This window comes from Natator depressus, chromosome 12 (genome assembly GCF_965152275.1).
Source record: "Natator depressus isolate rNatDep1 chromosome 12, rNatDep2.hap1, whole genome shotgun sequence".
In the NCBI taxonomy this organism is placed as follows: domain Eukaryota; kingdom Metazoa; phylum Chordata; order Testudines; family Cheloniidae; genus Natator; species Natator depressus.
In genome coordinates this window covers 10,540,599-10,555,932 of record NC_134245.1, presented here as the reverse complement: position 1 = coordinate 10,555,932, position 15,334 = coordinate 10,540,599, and the positions used below count along the sequence as shown (strand labels likewise).

General features: G+C 42.8%; 1 protein-coding gene across 1 annotated transcript in view; it reads right to left on the bottom strand.

The window, feature by feature from the left end:
• SLC7A6 (solute carrier family 7 member 6) overlaps nt 1-15,334 on the bottom strand; it is a 42,014-nt gene that overhangs the window by 14,015 nt on the left and 12,665 nt on the right. The window contains exon 4 of the mRNA XM_074968572.1: nt 8,422-8,545. Within this exon, the coding sequence (XP_074824673.1) occupies nt 8,422-8,545 (124 nt within the window). The remainder of the gene's footprint in view (nt 1-8,421; nt 8,546-15,334) is intronic.

Genomic DNA, 15,334 nt, shown 5'->3' with positions numbered 1-15,334 from the left:
AATTTTATGGAGGTGCAACAAAACCGGCCACATGAAAAAAACATTATACTTGTATTTTGTGGGGGGGGGGGGGAGATCATGGAAGGGGGCCAGAGATATACTAGAACAGGGATCAAAAACATCATCATCAAGTGCAATGGCACAAGAAAAAGGATTAGAGACTGTTTTCCATTATAGGCGTGATTACTTTTATGACAACGTATCCTCAATTAGTAAATGAGTCATGGAGCTCTCATCTGAGAGCTGACCAACTCCATTTTACCTACCACTGCTTCTGGTGAATGTTCAAGTTCATTTTTACAGACATGTGAAGCAGTAGTGACAAGGGAAAGAATGGCGCATTTGAGGGAATATGCAGAGGGTGACAGAAGGGCCTACCTGGAGACAGCTATTACAGAAGCATTTAGTCCGCCATAACAGGAGAAAACCAACATTATGGGGATGGTCCATTGCATAAATCTCAGGGTTTCTTCTGAGAAAGTCTGAAGAGCAAGAAGCATTAAGATTAAATCATCATCCTCACTATGATCTGACAAGTCCTGAACTAGAACTGTTTCTATAGCCAGAAAACAGTACAAGAAATAAATGAATTATAAATCTCTCCACTTATGGACAATGCCTCCCTCCCAACTATCATACTATAGACACACCTGTATGTGTTTCCCCCCGCTAGCAACCTTAATTCTGAATTTCATTTTAAGATCACCTTAATGAAAGAACAGAAGCCAGGAGCTTCTAGCTGTGCATTTTTCAGCTGAAGTGCTAGCATTTTTTTCCGACTGAAGTGTTATGACAAATTAATCCCAGAAGAACGATCACAAAATTAAACTCTCAAAAAATCTACTTCGTTAAACAAACACAAAAGCCTGATTTATTAAATCTGTTTTTCCTGCAGTGGGAAAGTTAGTTTGGCTTCTTGACTTTAACAGCTGGACTCAACATCTGAACAGGATTTGCAAGACTACTACTCTGCCCCCTGAAATGCTGAAACAACAGTTCTGTACAAACAGTTCTATTTAAAGAAGTCTGACTGGAAGCAGTGAGAACTCCTCCAATAAAATGTTGCCACAAAACAAAATTCACAGGGTACTTCCATGTTTTAGGATCTGTCCCATGTTCAGTAAGCGAGGGTTGCAGGAAGATAAGAGTCCTACATTTATTTTAGGAACGTCAACACAAGGACTTCGTCTTCACAACATTCAGTTTGCACTGTAACAAGATGACAAAGATCACCAGACACTGACAGTGCAATGAATCATGATGCAACACTAACAGTTCCAAAACACCACTGTCCTAAAAGGATAATTGGAAATAGATGTCAGCCTTTCCTGAATTCTGAACTCATGCAAAACTGAAAGACCAAAGATGATCCTACCCTGCATAAGACTGAAGACTTCTGCAGTGCCGGTTTGTGTAGCTCATTTCAGGTTTGCCTCAGACATGAGTGAGCTGTTCCAGGTTCCATTTATACAGGTTCTTGTATTGCTCTCATCACTTTTGTATCTGAGCCCCTTTCAGTAATACATTAAGCGACTAACATCTGCCCTGTAGGTTTGTTCTTGCTCCTCCTCTCCCCAGAGAGAGAAAAGCGTGTGCAGTATAGCATTTTGTTTTAGATTCCCCATTCCAGCCTAGGTCTGTGTACTGGAGGGCAGAGGCAGGGAACCGAAAGATCTGGTGTGAGAACACAGAACAGTTTTTCTCCTTTTAGTTTCCTGACCTTTGAGAATTGTTTCCTAAAGGAAATCAGGAAACTGACTCATGGTAACCTCATTTGCAAGTAGGAAAGCTGCATGTGCAAAAGACCCGAACAAAATAAAACTGCTGAGTGCATAAAATTCTGTGCCACTCTCAGAAAGCTTGTTTGTCAAAACAAAAACATTGGGTGAAGTCTGTTCAATTTGATCAAATACATTCAAGTGACCTGCGCTAAATGAGTGACTACATCAACTGGAAATGTAATGGGGTACTCTAATTTCTGGTGGTGCAATAAATAGCAGTTTGTGTTATGTTTTTCAAGTGTCTTTCAACTCTGCTTTCAGTGATAATCCTTCTGGCTGGTCCCCACTGCAACCCACATTGCTCCTCTTAAATCATTTGAGATGGAAAATGTCTCCTCCCTTTTCCCAGGGACAGAAGATGCTGCTGCAGTGCAAGGTACAGAGTGGAATCGTTCATTCAATAAGATCTTAAATCACCGAAATCATGCATGGCATATAGTCCACTGCATGGATATGCTCTTCTGGATATACCCCAGCCTCTTTGGCCGGATCTACACTAAAAAAATTGCATACCCACCTTCCAACAGTGCAGCTACGCAGATCAGAAATTCATGACAGTGGTGTAGATAAGGCACAAGCATTTTCACTAGGGCTTACACTGCTCCTTACCCTAGCATAGGAGCTGCAACAAGGCTGGAAACGGGTACAAATTCTGCAGAATAGGCAAGGACAAAATGTGTTCCCTTAAAACTATACTAATATGCCAAGCCTTCTCCCCAGATCGGGTTCAACTCCTTGACCTCACACCTCCTGTTTGGTGTGTCTACACTCACAACCTTTGTAGCTATAAAGCATCACCATTGCAGCGTCAGTGGAAGCTGTAACAGACAGGGACTAGGTTTGAGGACTGTGGTAAAAATGCCCAAGTCCCATCTATACTATAGTTTCCATGGCTGTTTACACTGGTGAAGCTGCATAGGCAGTGAATTACCTCAAAAGTTTGCAAGTATAAATGCAGTCTTCAAGGGCTAAAGTAACAGCAATATTTCTATTTACACAGCCCCAAAGGTGTGCTAGTGATTTCAGTGCTGAAAATGAGAAGAGTTGAGGGACCTACCAATTAACAAGTAAGAACTGGTAAAAAGATCCATAAACTCAGATTGAGTGAACTCTTTCAATATGCCTATATCCAACAATCAATGTTGCATATCAAAGAAATTCTAATCAGGTTTTAAGTCAGAAAAGTACAAGATTCACAAGCAGATAAGGGAATTTTAAAGAAGGTTACTTAACAAAATAACTTTTGTTCTCCAAAATGTATTACTTCCATATATTACACTGAGAGATCATGTGCTCTTCACTGTGTGACAAACTCATTTCAGAGAATCTCACCACTGGGAAGGCATGTGCATGCACCTCTGTTCATGGAGTTTAGAACCAACATTGTAAGTCCCCAACTTACATAGTTCTTTAACTTCAGGCTCATTCTTTAACTCTCCAAAGTAGAGGAGAGAAAGGAGAGTCACCTGAATCTGCAGAGGCAATACATTTGGAGAACAACTTAGGCCAGTAAGCAACCTCTTCTTCATAACATTGTATCTGCAGATACTCACAGTTAGACTAACTAACAGTGGCAAGCCTCAGCAAGAAGGCAGAGTATGAATAACTGAAATGATAGTGAAAACACTGCTCTCCTGAACGACAACCTAGTCTGATCTGACTCCGTATTGGGAAACGAGAGAATATGCAAAAAGAACAGGAGGACTTGTGGCACCTTAGAGACTAACAAATTTATTTGAGCATAAGCTTTTGTGAGCTAGAGCTCAATTCATTGGATACATGCAATAGAAAATACAGTGGGGAGATTTAGATACACAGAGAACATGAAACAATGGGTGTTACCATACACACTGTAACGGGAGTGATCAGGTAAGGTGAGCTATTACCAGCAGGAGAGTGGGGGGGGGGGGGGGGGGAAACCTTTTGTAGTGATAATCAAGGTGGGCCATTTCCAGCAGTTGACAAGAACGTGTGAGGAACAGTAGCGGGGGGGGGGGGGGGGCGCAGCGCTTGGGTCATAAACATGGGGAAATAGTTTTACTTTGTGTAATGACACATCCACTCCCAGTCTTCAAGCAGAAGATAATTGTATCTAGTTTGCAAATTAATTCCAATTCAGCAGTCTCTCGTTGGAGTCTGTTTTTGAAGAGAGAATATGCTTTGTGAAGGCATGAATCAAGCTTCAGGGAGCAGCATTGCAAATCTCAACAACCAGCACATGACAAATAGATACTGCAGAAGTTATTACTCCCCTGGTGAAAAGGGCTGTAGGTCCTTCTGGTACAATAAGTACACTGTCTGAAAGCAGCGACCCATTACTGCCTCTAATTAGAAGTTCTTAAATTAACAGGTGCCAAAGAAGATGCCTTCCTACCAAACTGGTCTTTTTGGAAGATATCAACACAACCAAAGAGAGTGGGTTGGATGCTGGCTGGTAAAGTCAATCAGGCTCCCAGTTCTACACTGCAAGAGAAGCTTGCAGCGACAGGCTTCAACACCCAAAGAACAGTAATAGCCAAATGCAGAAGATGGGCCTAGAAAAGCAATCATAATGGAAAGGGAACTTCAGAAATTATAAAGCCAAAAAGATAACTGCTACCTTGGCACCAGACCACCTTGCCAACCAGAACATAAACCGCAAGGGGTACTTCTCAATGGTGCTGCAAGCACTGGTGGATCACAAGGGACGTTTCACCAACATCAACGTGGGATGGCCAGCAAAGGTGCATGACGCTCGCATCTTTAGGAACTCCGGGCTGTTCAAGCAGCTGCAAGAAGGGACTTACTTCCCAGACTAGAAAGTTACCATTGGGGATGTTGAAATGCCAATAGTTATCTTTGGGGACCCAGCCTAACCCTTGCTCCCATGGCTCATGAAGCCGTACACAGGCAGCCTGGACAGTAGTAAGGAGCAGTTCAACTATAGGCTGAGCAAGTGCAGAATGGTGGTAGAATGTGCCTTTGGACGTTTAAAAGCTTGCTGGCGCTGTTTGCTGACTAGGTCAGACCTCAGCGCAACCAACATTCCCATTGTTATTGCTGCTTGCGGTGTGCTCCATAATATCTGAGAGAGTAAGGGGGAGACGTTTATGGCAGGGTGGGAGGTTGAGGCAAATCGCCTGGTGTCCAATTTTGAGCAGCCAGACACCAGGGCGATTAGAAAAGCACAGCAAGGCGCGCTGCACATCAGAGAACCAGTTTCATGACTGGCCAGGCTTCGGTGTGACAGTTGCGTGTATTTCTCCTTGATGCAAACCCACCCCCTTTGTCGATTTTAATTCCCTGTAAGCCAAGCACCCTCCCACCTTCAAAATAAAGTAACTATTGTTTTGAAACCATGCATTCTTTCTTTAGGTTAATTAAAAAAAAGGGAGATAACTGACAAGGCAGCCCAGGTAGGGTGGGGGAGGAGGGAAGGATACGGCCACGTTGCTTATTGTAGCCACACTACAAATCAAACTGTTTGAATGACAGCCTTCTGTTGCTTGGGCCATCCTCTGGAGTGGAGTGGCTGGGTGCCCGGAGCCTCCCCGCCGCATTCTTGGGCGTCTGGGTGAGGAGGATATGGAACTTGGGGAGGAGGTCAGGCGATTGTACAATGGATGCAGTGGGGGTCTGTGCTCTTGTTGGATTTCTTGCAGCTGCACCAGATGCTTCATCATGTTCGTTTGCTTCCCCAATTAGCCTTAGCATCACCTCCTGCTGCCGCTCTTCACGCTCACTTAATGCTTTCCTAGCCTCTAAAACTGAATGCCTCCATGCATTCAGCTGTGCCCTATCAGTGTGGGAGGACTGCATGAGCTCGGAAAACATGTCATCGCGAGTGCATTTTTTTCGCCTTCTAATCTGCGATAACCTCAGGGACGGAGATGATGGGGGAGCCTAGAAACATTTGCACCTGGGGGGGAGATAAAAAGGGAGAGTAAAATTTAAGATGATACATTTCTGAGAACAAAACGGAGACTCTTTCACAGTGAATCAAGCAATTCACAGCAGACAGCACATGTGCTTTAGGTACAAGGTCGCATTTTGCCTTTTATATTGAGGGCCTGCTGGTATGGTGACATCACACACGGCTGGGCAACACAGTTCGGTTTCCAGGCAGCCATGGTAAGGCAAAGGGTATGCGGGGTTGGCTTCTTACACAAGATGTGGGAATGGTTTCAAACTGCAGCACCATCCTTTCCCATAGCAAGCAATGGGTTGGGTTTCACATTTAAAAGGAGGGGCTGCAGTTTTCGGGTGGATGTGCAGCACACACCTCCCCCCACCCCACCGCGTGGCTATTCTCTGGGATGATCCCTTTTAGCCAAGCACAAACAACCCAGCATGAGCGGGGTCCTTTTACTGTTCCCTTACAAAAATTCCCCTATTTCAACCAGGTGACCATGAATGATATCACTCTCCTGAGGTGAGCACAGAACGATATAGACCAAATGTTGCTTGAATGTGACCAAAACCCAGGACCATTCGCTGCCATGCTTTGTGCTGCAATGATTCCAGAATAATTTCAGAGTACCTACAGGAGAGCTTCATGGAGATGTCCCTGGAGGATTCCCGCTCCTTCCCCAGACATGTGAACAGGCTTTTCTAGTAGCGGTACTGGCCACGAATGCATCCCAATTCTTCAGAGCAAATCTAACATTAAACACTATTGCTTTTAAACTCTGTATGGTAGTTACAAGTGTGCACTCACCAGAAGTGACTTCTCCAGCTTCAGGGTCGGGGATCATGCCTTCGGATGGTATTGGCTCCAGGGGGATGAAAAGGTCATGGCTGCTGGGGAGAACAGATTCACCGCTTGCCTGCTGCGCATTCTCCTCCTCCTCAAAATCCTCCTCTCTGTTGCGTGAGACTCCCCTCCTTGCAGGTGTCCATGGACAGTGGTGGGGTAGTGGTAGGGTCCCCTCCCAGAATGGCATGTAGCTGATCATAGAAGCGGCATGTATGGGGCTCTGATCCAGAGCGACCGTTTGCCTCCCTTGTCTTTTGGTAGGCTTGCCTCAGCTCCTTAACTTTCACGCAGCACTGCTGTGTGCCCCTGTTATAGCCTCTCTCCACCATGCCCTGTGAGATTTTGGCAAATATATTTGCATTTCTTCTTTTTGATCGGAGTTTTGCCTGCACAGAGGCTTCTCCCCATACAGCAATTGGATCCAGTGTCTCCCTTTCGGTCCATGCTGGAGCTCGTTTGCAATTCTGGGGGGACTGCATGGTCACCTGTGCTGCCGAGTTCGCCACGCTGACCAAACTTGAATTTCATTTCCTAAGTTCCCGGGGCTTTTCCTGTGTACCTGGCTAGTGCATCGGAGTTCAAAGTGCTGTCCAGAGCGGTCACAACAGAGCACTCTGGGATCGCTCCCAGAGGCCATTACTGTCGATTTGCGTCCGCACTACCACTAATTCGACCCAGCAAGGTCGATTGTAGCACTACTCCCCTCACCAGGGAGGAGTACAGAAGAAGTCGATTTTAAGAGCCTTTTAAGTCGACAGAACGGGGTTGGTTGTGTGGACGCATTCATTTTAAAATCAACCTATCGTGGCTAAATTCGACCTAACCCCGTAGCATAGACCAGGCCTTAGTTTTGTTCTGAGTAGCTAAGCTCAGACTGAGATTGAACAGATCATTTGAAATCACTGGAATCTATTTGCTGTGATGCAAGCCACCACAGTTCATCACAGTCAACACTGGGATTTAGTTTTCATAGGGGAAATTTTTTTAAAAACAACCCCTATCCTTTGTAAACTGCTGACTAAACTAAATCTCACCCATCTCTGTTTAGAGCTTAGTTTGTTATATTTTAAAGTTGATTAAGCTTGTACAGTCATACAAATGTCCTAATAAAGGTTTACTATAACAATTGCCCTTCCAGCCCAATGATCAAAATACAGAGGATATATTGTATCTGTAAGAAATTATATTACGGAGAATAGGTGAATTACTGAATAAAACTTAGGGTACTTAAAAAAAAAATCTCCACACAATGAGCATCCAATCCTTCAAATTCAGGATTTTTTTCCCCCTCAATTTTGTACTTCTGTTTTACAGAAGAATTGTAGGAATTGATGCAGTTTTAGTAGGGCTAGGAAACAATGAGTGATAAAACTTGGTTAGAGAGTAGTACAAATATTAGCATGGCTAAATTGCAACATTATCTATTTGCAAACAGATAACAAAGCTACTTCACATTGAAGACAGATTAGTTAGTGTCTCAGTACAACATTTTTCAAACACATTTCAAGTTATTAAAAACTATAGCATAAAAATGACTAAGAACATGCTAAGTATTAATGATTCCTATTATTATTCTTTAAATACCTCAAGGAGCATACACCTACTCAGAATCTTTGCAAAATATGCCAGTGGCTTGGATTAGGTGCTGGTTTTAAATATGATTGCTATTAAGTTAGAAGAAACCAATACACAGTATGCACATTCACAATATTTGTGTTTAAGACCAGATTTAAGTATTTAGGATAAATTATTCAATTGGTCTCCCCTTCTAGATTTAGGGGAAAATATACATGGCACAGGAAGGAACGTGAGTAACCAAGGACTTTACCTACAATGTGCACAAGTAGTAAATCTCTAAAATATGAAGATTTGACAATACAGCAGTATGGTATATATTTGACTTACCACCGCCACAGCATCACTAGAAAGAACAGCATTAATATCCAGCACTGTATAGTAAGCTATGTTGGTCAAAATATAGATAACCGTCACAATGGGCATAGAAATTGCAATAGCCAGTGGCAGATTCCTGATGAGACAAAAACAGCAAATAGGCTTGGGAAAATTCTAGGGTTTTAAAAAATATATATAATTTCAACAAATATCAGTATTTATTTTTAAGCATTTTTAAATTGTTTATCTATTTACATGTCTACAGTTGTGCAAAATTACGGGTTAAATTTTTTCCCACTTTTTAAATAGATTTAAATTTTCACAGTTGCAGAAAATTATGGGGGAAGTCAGACAATTACACTAAAAACACTAAATACAGATTAAAAAAGTTAACGCTTTATAACCGTTAAAACAAACTGTCAACGTAACATCCTTAAATGAAACTCTAATAAGGTCTAAGTAGCATTTTTCTTACTTTGCCTATCTGTCAGTGTCAGATATCAATGGAAATATATAAGTTATTTAGAGCTAGACTGAGCTGATTACATTTGATAAATGTTTCTAATTGAATGCAAGCTCTTCTTTCAAAAACCTCCTGTCAAAACAAAACAAAGTTTTGAAAAAATTGTCACTCGTTCAGGGTGGCAAAGCCAGCAAACTGGATCAATACTTAGAGAGACAAACTCCAAGTCAGTCTTTTGCATTTGTTGGATTTAATATTTTAAAGCGTCATTTACCTTTTAAAAATGAATTTGGCACAGAGTAAGGATTTTTTCATTACTGTCCTAATGGCACTAAAAGGGGATTCAACACCATTACAATGTCATCACTATCACAAAGTCAAATTACTGTGGCAAGATGTCAGTGCAATACAAAGTAATTAAAAACTCTTTAAAAAGATAAGAGACCATGATTCTTGGGACTGTTCTCCTAGAGAGAGTGACTAATGCAACGCTCATGGTTCAAAGATCTGAGCATCGTAATAGCTAGTGGCTGAGATCCATCCAGAGAGCAATTACTTACTTCAAATACCAGTTTAAGCTAAAGTTTAATGATGTGAAACAAGAACAAAACAAAAGTGCCAGCTCCGCAGAGAACAAAGGAGAGAAAATGGGGACTATATTATAGTTACCTTTTTCTCAGCAATAGCAATAATTTTCATTGCACCAAAGATTAACCAATATAATTATATCCCACCACACTCTTGGAGAACAAGCAACACAAGGATCATTCCTGAAATATATATTACTAATAGACATATTTAGTAAATCTAGTACCCCAGTGTGGTGGGGTAGCTGCCCCACAAAGGCAGAAGGATTAAAGCAGCCTTGGGGAGGCTGCGCAGAACCCAGCCAATTAGAAGAGGTCTTATTGAGCCAGCCAATAGGGAGAAGGCTTAGTGGAGCAGCCAGTCAGGGTCAGGCTGGCCTATATAAGAAGGGCTGCTGAGCAGAACAGAGGCAGTCTCTCCCAGGAGGGTAAGGGAGGAGGACTGGCTACCCTGTAGGAGGGTTGAGAGCAGCGTGAACAGATGTCCCGATTTTATAGGGACAGTCCCGATTTGGGGGTCTTTTTCCCTTATATAGGCTCCTATTACCCCCACCCCCGTCCCGATTTTTCACACTTGCTGTCTGGTCACCCTAGTTGAGAGAGAGACAGCACCTCGGACAGAGCAGTGCTGGTCAAGGGAATAAGAGGGAGCTCCAACCAGATGGCTGCCAGACTGAGGCCCTGATACAAGGGCAGAGAAGGTGCTAGGGCTGCGGGGAAGTGGCCCAGGGAAACAGATGGTGGAGTAGGAGGAGGGGCAATACATGGCTGCCAGGACGCGGAGTAGTGGGTGGGCCCGGGTCCTCCTCCACTTGCCACCCCACTTGCCACCAAGGGGAGTGGCCAGTGCATGCACTGCAGTTTGCCACTGCGATGAGTGGACTGCACTGAGCACTGTCAGGTCCCCCGGGGCGGGGGTGGGGAGAGAACCGAGTGGAGCACAGTCCAGGGAGCGACATGGGTCCTAGAGGTGGAGGTGAGAATGACGACAGGCGAGACACTACTAGTTGAGGGCATGTTGGTGAAACAAGAGCTAATTCCCAGGACAGCCAGCAGGAGGTGCCGTGGTGGTGAGGCCCGTCCCATTACACTCAGGCAGGAAATGGAAAACAGAGAGGAGACGCCTTTAAAAAACAAAACAAAACCACAAAAAAAACAAAAACAAAAAAAGAACAAAACTACAGAGGGGTATTCATCATCCCCCCTTAATCCCCTAAAAATACTATGCAGAAGATGGAAGAATCAGGGTATTTTCAAAATTTTTCAAAACTAGAAAGAAGCTGCAAGTCCAAACCTCAATGTCTGATACAATTTTAAGCCCGAGTTCTTTGACAAGAGAATGTAAAATATTCTATGTGGCTTCCCTGTGAGTATCCTAAATATTAATCAAAGGTTGCGTACTATCTCTCACATGACTGCCATTCTACACCTTGACCTGAAATTCACAAAGGCATGGCTAAAAGGGAATGCTAGAACAGGAAAAATTATCTGCTTACCTGAAAATTTCCATTGTGCAAGTAATAAGGTCCACAGATCCATTACCATGGGTACTTCAGCCTGCGTGCAGCTTTCGGGCAGGATCAGACCTGTCATTCCCTAGCATCAGATGAATGCATCACCTCTTGAAATTCCCTCCAGTTGAGAAATTCCACAGCCAAGATAATTCAAAGCTAATTTTTTTTAATTAGAGATTGTGTTAAATATACTTTGAGGAAATACAAACATTTCTCTTATGGCAGTGCATGGTATATTCTACCTAATCACAACAAACCCAAATACTGGGCTATCAGTTTCCATCTGTATTGTGGATGATCCATTTGTCTCCAGAGTGAGCTGAATCTGTGGATCTTATTACACAGAAAGATAATTTTCAGCTAAGCACAGATACATTTTTCTCTTCTTCTTCATGCTAAGGTCTACAAATTAGGGTTGTTGATTAATCAGAGTTAACTAAAAAAAATCACAATATAAAAAGTTAATCTCAATTAATCGCAGTTTTAATTGCACTGTTACACACTAGAATAGCAACTGAAATGTATTATATTTTGGATGTTTTTCTTCATTTTCATATATATTGATTTCAATTACAACACAGAATACAAGGTGTATATTATTTTTGATTACAAATATTTGCACTGTAAAAATGATAAACAAAAGAAATAGTATTTTTCAATTCACCTCATACAAGTTGTCATAAATATAAAGGGAAGGGTAACCACCTTTCTGTATACAGTGCTATAAAATCCCTCCTGGCCAGAGGCAAAACCCTTTCACCTGTAAAGGGTTAAGAAGCTAAGGTAACTTCACTGGCACCTGACCCAAAATGACCAAAGAGGGGACAAGATACTTTCAAATCTGGAGGGCAGGGGGGACAAAGGGTCTGCGTGATGCTTTTGCCGGGAACAGATCAGGAATGCAGCCTTACAACTCCTGTTAAGTTAGTAACTAATCTAGCTAGAAATGCGTTAGATTTCCTTTTGCTTAACGGCTGGTAAAATAAGCTGTGCTGAATGGAATGTATATTCCTGTTTTTGTGTCTTTTTGTAACTTAAGGTATCAGATTACCCTGTAAGGTATTTACCATCCTGATTTTACAGAGGTGATTCTTTTACCTTTTCTTTAATTAAAAGTCTTCTTTTAAGAACCTGATTGATTCTTCATTGTTGTTAAGATCCAAGGATTTGGGTCTGTGTTCACCTGTACAAATTGGTGAGGATTCTTATCAAGCCTTCCCCAGGAAAGGGGGTGTAGGGCTAGGCGGGATATTTTGGGGGAAGACGTCTCCAAGTGGGCTCTTTCCCTTGTGATACTGCATGGCCAGAGGGCAGCAGGAGAGAGAGTGTTAGAAGGGAGCCTTATTCCCTGTAGAGGGAGAAAGTTTGCTATAGATTAATTCATGGATACTAAGGTCAGAAGGGACCATTATGATCATCTAGTCCGACCTCCTGCACAACACAAGCCACAGAATCTCACCCACCCACTCCTGCAAAAAACCTCTCACCTATGTCTGAGCTATTGAAATCCTCAAATCGTGGTTTAAAGACTTCAAGGAGCAGAGAATCCTCCAGCAAGAGACCCGTGCCCCATGCTACAGAGGAAGGTGAAAAACCTCCAGGGCCTCTTCCAATCTGCCCTGGAGGAAAATTCCTTCCCGACCCCAAATATGGTGATCAGCTGAACCCTGAGCATATGGGCAAGGTTCACCAGCCAGATACTACAGAAAATTCTTTCCTGGGTAACTCAGATCCCACCTCATCTAACATCCCATCACAGGCCATTAGGCCTATTTACCATGAATATTTAAAGATCAATTAATTACCAAAATCATGTTATCCCATCACACCATCTCCTCCATAAACTTATCGAGTTTAATCTTAAAGCCAGATAGATCTTTTGCCCCAACTGCTTCCCTTGGAAGGCTATTCCAAAACTTCACTCCTCTGATGGTTAGAAACCTTCGTCTAATTTCAAGTCTAAACTTCCCAATGACCAGTTTATATCCATTTGTTCTTGTGTCCACATTGGTACTGAGCTTAAATAATTCCTCTCCCTCTCCAGTATTTATCCCTCTGATATATTTATAGACAGCAATCATATCTCCCCTCAACCTGAAGCCAATTAAAGCACCTGAAGCCAGTCACCTGATAAACCCCCCTGCTTCAATCAGACAAGGGAAGGAGTTGAAGCAGAGTGGATTGGTGTTGGAGCAGAGAGCAGTTTGGAGGGAAGCAGAGGAGAGTTTGGAGAAGTGCTGCGGTGGGCTAAGACGACCAAGACCTAGGTAAAGGGACACCTGGTTTGTGCAGAGGGAGAGCACGAAGCCCCACAAGCTGAAGGGCAGGAGAGGAAAGTAGCCCAGGGGAAGGAACCACTAGTTCAAGCAGTTTACCGCTATCCCTAGGGCCCCTGGGCTGGGACCCGGAGTAGAGGGCGAGCCTGGGTCCCTCCCTCTCCACTCCCATTCTCTAGGACACTAGAGGGGCAGTTAATACCCCAGTTCAGAGGCGAGAAACGGTGCCCTGAACCCTCCCCAAGAGGAGAAAGCGTGAGACCCATCAAAGAAGTGCCGGTAATTTGCCACACCCTGTTCTTTGTTTAAAACAGTTGGTGATGGCAGCATACAGTTCAAGAACAAGGCAAAGTTTGTACCTTAGGGAAGTTTTTAACCTAGGCTGGTAAAAATAAGCTTAGGGGGTCTTTCATGCAGGTCCCCACATCTGTACCCTAGAGTTCAGAGTGAGGAAGGAACCTTGACACAAGTACTGTAGTGCAATCTTTGTCATGAAAATGCAACCTTACAAATGTAGATGTTGTTGTTGTTGTTGTTACATAACTGCACTCAAAAATAAAACAATGTAAAACTTCAGAGCCTACAAGTCCTCTCAGCCCTACTTCTTGTTCAGCCAATCGCTAAGACAAACAAGTTTGTTTACATTTACAGGATTAATTTTGCCCTCTTCTTATTTACAAGATCACCAGAAAGTGAGAACAAGCATTTGCATGGCACTTTTGTAGCCGGCATTGCAAGGTATTTACGTGCCAGATATGCTAAACATTGATATGTCCCTTCATGCTTCAGCCACCATTTCAGAGGACATGCTTCCATGTTGATGAAGCTAGTTAAAAAAAATAATGCATTAATTAAACTTGTGACTGAACTCCTTGGGGGAGAATTGTATGTCCCCTGTTCTGTTTTACCCGCATTCTGTCATATATTTCATGTTACAGCAGTCTTGGATTATGACCCACCACAAGTTGTTCATTTTAAGAACACTAACACTGCAGATTTCATAAAACGCAAAGAAGGTACCAATGTGAGATTTCTAAGATTAACAGTCCCAGTCTTTAATCTCTTCTCATACGGGAGCTGTTCCATATCTGACAAACAATGGAAAAGGTGGCCAGACAGTGAGGCACCCTGATAAGCTTTACAAGATTTCATCCCTGCCTCATGCTCCAAGTCTGACACAGAAGCTGCAGGTCACTTTATTTATGGTTTCCAGATGCAGAGAAGCTGATCACCAACCCACCAAACTGCCTTACCATGAATGAGATATTTCTTTGTGTAGGAATACTCTGCTAATCCAACTTTGCCAAATGTGTTTTGATGTTCATCTCCCCTCTGGTGTGTAAAAGACTTTGCTCCACCCAGGATGGGAGAATCTGTCTCTGGAGTAGGGTTGATCATGTTCTTCCGAGTTATCATAAAGATGCTATCTGAAATGTTGATGGTCATGACCTAAACAGGTCTGTTACCAATGTAAGGAGCAGTGCTCTGAGACATCAGTGAATTATTATGTTTCAGCTGATGGATGCTTTGCTCTCTTTCTAGTACCCGCTCTCTGAACTAAACCAGAGAATGGTACAAAAACACCCCAAAACCAACAACCTTAACTCTCTGCATTCACCAGTTGTGGGAGCAAAGAACATATAATGGGAAGTAGATCTCTTCCAATGAATGAGACAGGGCAAAATGCAAAAGGAGTACCCAGAATCAGTGGATAGGTATCATATCAACTCTGGATCCCTGAGGCATGCTTGCACTTGAAATCAGAATTCCCAATAGGCTTAAATAAGAAATAGATTTTTGATGTGTGACACCACTTGTTTTCCATTATGGCAATCATCTATTACAAGTCTTCTGAGATGAGACCTTTCACCTAATGCTCTTTATCATCTGTCCGAGCTTATAACTGACTTCCTTAGTGTCACGCATTTCTGGAATCCAAGATACTCCAGAAACTGTATCAGTGTTTGTTTCAGCTTCCTCTCTCTACAGAGCCCCAATCAGAAAAACAGTCTGGAAAGAAAAGCAAATTTCCTTTTCCCTAAAGCCTATATTGCTATCCTGGAGAGACCCTGAGAACACATGCAA